This window comes from Candoia aspera, chromosome 2, assembly GCF_035149785.1.
Source record: "Candoia aspera isolate rCanAsp1 chromosome 2, rCanAsp1.hap2, whole genome shotgun sequence".
Taxonomy (NCBI): domain Eukaryota; kingdom Metazoa; phylum Chordata; class Lepidosauria; order Squamata; family Boidae; genus Candoia; species Candoia aspera.
In genome coordinates this window covers 264,909,227-264,918,081 of record NC_086154.1, presented here as the reverse complement: position 1 = coordinate 264,918,081, position 8,855 = coordinate 264,909,227, and the positions used below count along the sequence as shown (strand labels likewise).

Genomic DNA, 8,855 nt, shown 5'->3' with positions numbered 1-8,855 from the left:
ATATAAGGGTGAAGGTAAGCGTAAGTAAAGCTTCTTGGTGTGCAAAACCCTCATTCCGTGTGAGAGACATTCAACGGATACAGGAATTTTCTTCCTGTAGCCAGAGCAGCAGCCAGAGAGAGAGAAAGACACAACTAAAATTGTTCACCATTTAAGTCCGGACAAGCCCCCCCCCTCTCTCACGCACGCACACACGCACGCACACAGAGTGGTGAGAGTACAGGATAACTTGTCGACTCCCATGGATCATAGCCAGTACTGCTTGCTGCAGATGGGAGGCAGCGGATGGCAGAGCTGAACTTCCCTTTTGTAGCTCGGGTCGTAATAGTCCCACTCGAACAGCTCGGCTTGTTGGTGAAGCAGAACGGGCGCGTTGGGGCTTCCTTCGCTGTCTGTTGACAGGATCCGAACAGAAACGCCTGCAGAACAGAGAGGCTGTCTTGTTAGCAAGCAGTTCTGCGACCTTCCTTGTTACTTACCAACCTACGAGAGCAGTGGCTAAATCATTCTCCACGTAGGAACCTTTAGGTGGGCAAAATGTGCTAGCGACACGGGGAGGAGCTTTGCAGACTACCGTGCATTTTGAGGAGGAAAAGAACTACAGGAAGGGCCCCAGGAGAGAGCTGGGCGCCTAGTGTGGGGAGAATGGGAAGGAGCAAATGGGTTGGTTGCCCCCCTGAGCAGGAGCCCTCCCCACCAACGGGTGTTTCAGCTTTCACGCTTCTGCTCAGCTGGCTGTCTTGGGGTTTGGAAAGAACACACGGATGCCTGTGGTGGCTTTTACACATTCAGCTTTTTATGTCCAGATTACGTATTTGTTGGCAGGGATGTGTACTACAAGATTAAAAAAAAATCCCTCCTTATGTCTCATTCCTCTCCATTATCATCATCTTTGTCGCGGTAAAACAGCCTGGCTCAGTGCTGGTGCATCTGTTAATGAGCTTAAAAAGGGTTGGTGTCAAAAAGAATCAAGTTCTTTAACTGAGGCAAAGGAAGACTGCCTTGTTTAAAATGTCAGAGGAATGACTTGGAAGACCAGGTTGTGGTTACCACTGCTCAAAGATACTTTGCTGAACTGTAATAGGGAAGAAAGTAGTAGCTAGATGAGACCCTTCCTCTTACCAGGGGCTCTTCGCTTGGGCTGGACAGGCATTCCCGTCAGTCCCTAGTGGGGAACCTTCTAAACAATTGACTTGTTTTCACAACGTGTTCAACTGGGTTCAAAAGAGGATTTGTGTGAAATGCCTAAACCCAGCCATGAGCCTGTTTTGCCTTTAGCAGCAGCCAAAGAGGCAAGCCTTGCCCACCCCTGGCAGCTCAGAGCCCCTCTCCAAGCACCGATGGCAGTGGTCAAGCTCTGCCATGCCTCTTGCTGCCTCTCTGGCCTGGGAGGGGCTAGTGAGGTCAGGAAGTCTTGTCAGCACTCTCCAGACGATAAGGAGGGACAAGGGTTTTGTGAGAACAGGTCCTCTGTCTCCTTTGGACCACTGGATAATCTGACCTAACAGAAAAAGAATTCTGACTTCAAATATGGTGGCAATTTAGTCTGCGTGGTTCACACAACATTGGACCTGTTTGCGGGACATGCTTACACGTGGCTACCTCCATGCACACTGGACCGCCAACTGATCCTAGGTGCTGGGTTCGCACAACACATTGAGCTAAACTGCAGCTGACTCATTCAGGGGTCAGAGCATTGTGCAAATCCGGGCATCCCGTACCTGGAAGTGGCAACTCTGCCTAGAGATCTCCACCCAGGGATCAGCGCACAACCCAAGGGATGGATTGAGGGGAGTGCAAGGAAAGGGGGGAGTCCCGGACCCCCTCAAGCTCAGCCAGCCCCATGTTCAAATAGGTGAAAGATCAGAAGAGGAGAGGGTAGAAATCAGAAATTCTTTCCCCAAAATGAATGGAAAGAGCCAAGTCTGTGGGAAGGCAGCCTTAATGGTCTCCAGAAAAGACTTTCTGGCCCCGGAAGCTTCAACCCACCCGGCAGCCCCTAGTTTCGGCCCCTCTCAGCCATCACTCACCAGCACTGGCTCCAAAGTCCGAGTCAAAGCCGGGCCCTTGGGAAGCTGTGAAGTTGGCAGAGTTGAGGTGGGTCCTCTTGTCCCTGGGTCGGATGCTGCTGCCAAACTCAAAAGGCCCCATGCTTGAAGGGATGGCCGATGCCAGCCTGCTGCAGCTACGAGGCTTGTTCTGGGTGCTGGTGTGGCACCCGGAGAAGACTCTCTCCAGGACACCCTACAGAGCAAGGGAGTGAGTTGCTGCGGATCCTCCCGGGATCCTGTTCCCTCTCCCCCTTTGTTCACCCGCTTCTGGCCAGGAACAGGTGGAAAATGGGGAGAAGGGCCACCCCTGGAAAAGTTGGCCCATTGCCTCCCATCATCCTGTAGGGTGACACCTTCCATCCGGACCTTCCCCTTCACTGTTCACTTCCCGAGCCGGCCGTCTCGCCTTGACAGGGAAGCGGGACAGCATTTGGCCGGCGGCTTAACGCTCCCCGCTGGGCTGGGCTGGCCTGTGACCCCTCAGAGAGCTCCCCACTCAGTGGGTTGGGCTCCTAAGGTAGGAATGGCTCCATTCCGAGGCACGGATGCGCAAGAGCCTTGCAGAAAGCTGGGAAGGAAAGCGATCCCTTCAGCGGGAGGCATTAATCCCCACGCGCCTCACGGCTAAGGCTGCCTGGGAAGTTGCGGCCCGCCGAATCTGAGGGCGGCGGCGGCGGGGACAGGCTGCTGGAAGAAAGAGCCCCGGGCCGGGAACGCCCCCGCTACTTACCCCGGTGCCCGAGGTGGTAGCGGGAGAGTTGTGGGGGACCAAGGCGGGGCGGTTTTCTAAGTCGGTGGAGAAGGAAGCTGTGCCCGGCCCTGCGTCCCCCCACTGCCTGGAGAAGCGGGGGCTGGATCTGGGGACGGAGGGGACGGCAGCCCTCCTGCTGCAGCGCGGGGCTCGCGGGCCGGCGGGAGCCGCCTCGGCTGCGCCCCCAGGATCGCGCCTGAGCACCGCACCCTTTGGGGCCACCCGGAAGAGCCGGGGGGGAGTCGAGGGGCCCCGGGGGGCCCTCTGGCCCCCGACCCTTCGGCACAGCCTCCAGCGCGCCAGGAGCAGAGCGCTGAGGAAAAGGAGCAGGAGCAGGCAGGGGACGAGCAGCCCCACCAGCAGGCGGAGGGTGCGCCGCAGGGCAGAGACCTGGCCCTCCAGGCCCCCGAGGGACTCCATCGCGGGCGAAGCGGGAACCAGGGCGGGGCTCGCCGCCGGGCCTTAAAGACCGCACCTGGACAGGCCCGCCGCCTCCGCGCGGAGATAGGATGCAGGTGCGGGGAACTGGGGCGGGGGGCGGTCAGCGTGCTGCTTAAAGGCGGCCCTCCCTCTGCCAGGAAGAGAGGTTGGCGTCTCTGCCCGTTTGTAGGACCTGCTAACCCGCAGCGCGCGGACGTGCTAGGTTCTCCCAACACCTTCACTCCGTTTGCACAACAAGCTCGCTTGCAGCTTATGTGAGCGCCCTGAGGCTGGCAACTGACCGGGGGGGCGTAGTTTGAGTGACACCCCCACCAGGTCATTAACTGCCCCTCCTGCTGCAAGACAGAGCCAAAGTCTTCTCCAGGGGCTCTGTCTCTGCCGCCCTTCTAGCTTTTTCACACCTGCTGCGGACATCCGGGAAAGGCATGAAAGGGGGTGGGGTGGGGTGGGGAAGCCCCAAGCCCCAAGCCCCTCCCCATCTTGCTTGGGCATTGCTGCTAGTTACGGTGGGGCGCACTATGCACTCTCTTTGCTTCACCACCGGGGGAAAGGAACAGTGAGCCTCCTTTGCAGCTGCTGAGCGGCTGACCCAGTTACCCAGGGTGGGTGCACGCGTGTGCAGAGTGAGTCAGCGGACCCGGAAGAGGCCGGCTGTCAGCGGGGTTGAGGTCTAGCCAGGATAACGTGTTCGCTAGGAGTTGACACCGACTTGGCACATACACAATCACGTGCTATGCTGCATTATTTTAAACTTGGTTAGGGATTTTTTGGATGCATAATTTAATGAGTTGGATGAAACCAACCTGCTTGAATAGTTTTAGGATTCAACATGTGTGAACCCAGAAAAATGTGTTAGTTCAGTATGTTGAGTGACCGTAGCCACTGAACCATTCATTAAAGGTTGGACTCAAAATGTGAACATGAAAGGGTTATTAAAAGCCTGTGCGAAACAGTACTTTGGAGGCCTTTAAATGCCAGCAAAGACTTGAGGGCTTCAATTCAGCAAGAAATATTTTCCAGAGTACTGGGGTACCTGCAGTGAAGGCTGAACCCCAAGTTTCCCCAATACAATGTAACATCCCCCCCCCCCCAAGAAAGAGGTGTCTCCAGGTCACTCTGGACACAACCCAGATAGGATTCTAAGGTCGTGGAGCAGCCTGCAATGTCAGCGGCTGGGCAGCTGGAAGCACACTGGGGGCCATGATCCAGCACCCCAGGCAGGCCCTCCCATGAGAGGGGTGGGAAGCCATGCCTGCCACATGGCCAGCCCAGCATGCCTTCTGCTACATTCACTCAGCCCACTGAACATAACTTTGCTATCCTACTGCAGCATCAGCTGCCAGCCTGGCTGGTTTCTGAACATGCAGGGAAGGTGCAGTTTTTCCAGCACTGCCTTAGGCCACAAAATATCTTTCTCAGAGGTGCATGTTTGGACCTCTGACTTTTGGTCAGTGGGTGTCTGTGGGACCCAAAGCCCAGAGTACAGGACGGGGGCTTCCACCCAGGCCCTTAAGGTGATCATTGAGTCAATGGGGACTAAGATCCAAGGAATTATGAGGTTTTCTGATGGGGGTGGGGGGTGGAAGGCTCTCAGACAGCTGAAATGTCCAAAATTCTAATATCTGCAGAGTATAACTACTGACACCTATTGATCCTATGGTGAACGGTTATCAGATATGGGTGGTCCATTAACTCTTGACTGCTGATAGCCAGGTTTGGATTCTCTCAAAAATAGTTGTGTGTCTCCAGAATCTCCACTGTGTGGCTTGTTTTTTGGGGTGTCTGTGGAAGATGTCCAGGATTGGTAACCCTTTTTATGTAAAGCTGTATAGTTGTACCACTGTTTTATTTCATATATAAATTTATTTTTTTAATTAGTGATGTATTTATTTCTTGCCCAGCCCTAACCCCAATGAAAACATATTCATGTTGGGGGACAGGGGGAATCCCACTCATTTAGGGGATCATGGAATCACTTTGGTGGAGAAACCCTGCTGCATAGGATCCCCCAGCTGCCCTCCTTTGTGCAGGGGGAGTTCTTTGGCTGTGGCTCCCATCCCCACAGCAAGGGAACTCCTGGCACCCCTAGAAATGGCTGGTCCCTGAGATGCTCCCTGCCTTTACCAGCTCTGACTGGCGACGTGAATTCCTAGCTGGGAAGGCAAACTCTGCCTTGTGCTCACAGGGAAATCCTAACCCTCGCCCAAGGGGGATGGGGAATCCCCTTTCCTGGGGGCCTGTAAGGGGGCCCAGTTCACCTTGGCGCCCTCATTCCAGATTGGCACAGACTTCTGGGCCCTGCCCTGCCTGCTCTCATGGTCTGGGTCACTGGACTTACGATGCTCCCCCGATACTCAGAGTCCTCTCTGACCCCCCCCCCCTTCCTGAGCAGCAGGCACCACCAACAGCACTTTGCTTGTTTCCCACCTGTCCCCGCCAGGGCCATGGCCTGGAGTAGTTGTGACTGTGGGTCTGTGCCTTTCTGCACCTCCCACAGCTTCAGCCAGGTCAGGTGTGGGAGACGATGAGTCACAGTTGCCCCAGCTTGGTCTCTCCCTGCAGAGACCCCACAGAGCCCCTCTGTGGCCTTCCTCAAAGCTGCACCGTGCATGTCCTCCCTGGCAAAAGTGAGCAGCCCCAGCAATCCTTGCATTCCCACCCTGGCAGAGCTGGAAGGACACTTCCTCCCGCCCCCCCTCCTCACATTGGAATCTGCCTTGTGGGCAAGGGACAGCGCCTCCTCCCCTCCCAGCTGCTCCCGTGTTGGCAGGGCAGGGATGCATCTGGCGCTCCCCGCACCCTGGGACTCCTGCCCTGCCAAGTCCTGCTTCTGGTATCTGAGGAAAGCATCCCTCGGGGCAGGAGGCCCTCTGAGCATGGGCAGAATGACTTTTTCTGGAGAAGGGCATGGAGCCCAAGGGAGGAGGAAGAGGACATGAACCTTTCCTGGTGGTACCACGAAGGAGTGATGAAAGTCTTCCGAGGACGTCACACAGACTTGCAGTCAGCCAGGCTGCCATCTGGCACCCAGACGGGATGGGAGCTGCCTTCCTGGAGGAGCGTTCCCACGCAAGCGCCTTGGCACCCCCTCAGCTTCCATAGCTCAGCCTCAGCTTCCGCCGCCCACCCACTGCCAGGCCCCGCAGCTTCGCAAGGAAAACAACCCTGCCAGACGCCTCTTCTTATGCCACAAGGGCACGCACGCACACACTTCGACACACTTCCCCCACTCACTTGACTCTGCCTACCTACGGCTTGCGAAAGCTGTGCGTGGCTAGGAATGGGGGGGCATGGGGTGGGGGCCCTGCATGTGAGGAGATGCTGGCGGGAGACCGAAGCCACCCTGCCTTTGGCAGCCGCGGCAGTTTCCGCCCCTCCCCGGATTCTGGCCTGCTGGCGGGAGCAGGGGGAGAACGCAGCCGGCCTGCCACCCGCTCCCCCCTTGCGTCCCCACGGGCCGGCTGCTGCGGGAGTTCAGGGGAAGCCACGGGCCACGTGTGCCCCAATTTGCTGGGTGGCAGCACAGACAGACCTGGTTGCCTTTAGACGTAGGAACCGGATGGCATTTTCTGACATTTTCCCTTTTAAAATGCGCAGGTTGTGCAGAGGTGACAGACTCCTCCCTTTTCCCACTCTGGGTGGCTAGGAGGAAGCCACTTCAGAGCTTTCTGCTCCCTTTTGTTCTGACCCTGAGCTGCAGCCTCTTCACTTTGGCACCTTGCTTGCGATGCTGTCACCTCTCGGGGAAGGAGAAAAGGCCCCCCGCCTCTGGAGCCTGGCTGACCATTGAAGACTATCCGTGGTTCTCATGCTGGCAGGTTGACTGGGTTCACCCAGCATGTGGAATGAGCTGCAGTGCCCCAGAACATCAAGCCACGTACCATAGTTTATAAGCAATTTCCAGGGTTCTCACACCATGCCAGACTGGGCCCACACTGGTGTGGATAGTTTGTGGTTCAGCCGTTGTGTTGGCATGTTGTGCAAACCAAACCAATGCATTAAACCATAACATTGCTTATTTGCAGGGGCTGGCGTGTTACGTGGCCCATTATTTATTTTATTTTATTTTATTTTATTTTATTTTATTTTATTTTATTTTATTTTATTTTATTTTATTTTATTTTATTTTATTTTATTTTATTTATTTTAATACATTTGTATGGCCACCCATCTTGTATGCATGACTGGGCAGCTGATAATTAAAACAGAATAAAAACACAACCAATAATTATAAACATAAATAACCCAAAATAGCAGCCAAGAACACTCCCAGCATCCCACAATCAATATAGTCCACGGGCTGCCCCGCCCCTACCGAGGCCCCAGGCTTAACAGCAGAACCAAGGTTTTAATGCCTTACAAAAGGCCAGCAGGGTCAGGGCAGATCTGATCTCGGGGGCCGGAGGGTCGATGTTCCAAAGGGTGGGCACCATGGCAGAAAGACCCTCCTCCTGGGTTCCACCAGTTGGCACTCTCCTGTGGACGGGACCTGGAGTATGCTTCTCCTCCTGGATCTAATGGGACAGGTAGACGCCACCGGGGAGAGTAACCTGGCTCCAAGTCGCGAAGGGTTTTAAAGGTGACCACCAGCACTTTGCATTGTGTCTGGAAGCAGACTGGTAGCTGATGCCACTCACAGAGCAGAGGTGGCACATGTGCCAAATGATTGGCGTCCACAACTGCCTGTGCTGCCACATTTTGCACCAGCTGATGTCAGCCTTGCAAGTAGTCCTGACAAGAAGCACACCCAGAAGTCCTAGCGCTAACTTTACTGTAAGGTTACATTAATAGAATCTTCCAAGTCTGAAAGTGCATCTCTCCCCCGTTGCCTTTGCAGCCCAAGAAAGTAGGGAGGGCCCCTTCCGAGACATTTACCAGGTCCCCATCCCTTCTGCGGGCTCAGCCGCCTCTTATCTGACCGCCACCCGGTCTGCAGCTCTTCCTCCTGTCTCCGGAGGCCATTCCCACAGACCATTATAGCTGAAGCTTCCGAATACTCTTCAAGGGCAGCCCCATGTAGAGCACATTGTAGTAATCCAATCAATTATGTCTTGGTCACTGGGTACTGGGTAGTGTGTTAATTCAGTCACTGCCTGAAGGGCCTCTGTGCTAGGTGTGCTAGCCATCTGGGTTTGTCATAAGAACATAAGCAGTGCCTTGCTGGATATGGGGCTCCTGGCCATTGGTCCCCATGTCAACCTTGACTGATGGCTTCATGTGTAGTCTGAACGCATGCCATTGTGTTGATTCAGTCAACAGTGCTTAGGCAACACACAGTTCAGCACTAGTCATGAATCCGATGCCTGGAAAGTGTTGATGTCCTCTGTCCCCTCTAACAGAAAGAAGCTAGAAAGTACACACCTCACCTGCCAGGTAGAAGTGGTAAAAAGCGAGTGGTCCAGGTTCCCAACACTGTAAAATACCTTCCTCTTCCAGACAGTCCTAAGCTCTTCTCCATGCTTGGAGGCAAGATTTACCATCCAGATCTTTAATCCTGTGTCTGACAGGATGTGATGACCGGAATACTCAACTTCCTATTAAATCTGACTCATAAGCATTTACTTAGAATTCTCTTTAATGGTGCGAAGCATTCCATACAAAGGAAAAAGTTG

At 54.7% G+C, this 8,855-nt stretch overlaps 1 protein-coding gene across 1 annotated transcript; it reads right to left on the bottom strand.

Annotated features, from left to right (window-relative positions):
- Positions 1–206: 206 nt before the first annotated feature.
- Positions 207–3,222, bottom strand: LOC134490280 (protein huluwa-like). The gene is made up of 3 exons (XM_063293197.1): positions 2,782–3,222; positions 2,031–2,244; positions 207–419 (listed from the first exon to the last, which is right to left on the bottom strand). Exons 1-3 carry the CDS (start codon positions 3,220–3,222, stop codon positions 247–249), a joined length of 828 nt encoding a protein of 275 aa, XP_063149267.1. The 3' UTR covers positions 207–246.
- Positions 3,223–8,855: the final 5,633 nt, after the last annotated feature.

What these genes read in the sequence shown, in the direction of transcription:
- LOC134490280 (XM_063293197.1), bottom strand. Translation starts at nt 3,222, where the DNA reads ATGGAGTCCCTCGGGGGCCTGGAGGGCCAGGTCTCTGCCCTGCGGCGC. An exon ending in CTACCACCTCGGGCACCGGG is followed by an intron (nt 2,245 to 2,781) that starts GTAAGTAGCGGG and finishes CTTGCTCTGTAG; the next exon opens with GGTGTCCTGGAGAGAGTCTT. An exon ending in GGACTTTGGAGCCAGTGCTG is followed by an intron (nt 420 to 2,030) that starts GTGAGTGATGGC and finishes TCTGTTCTGCAG; the next exon opens with GCGTTTCTGTTCGGATCCTG.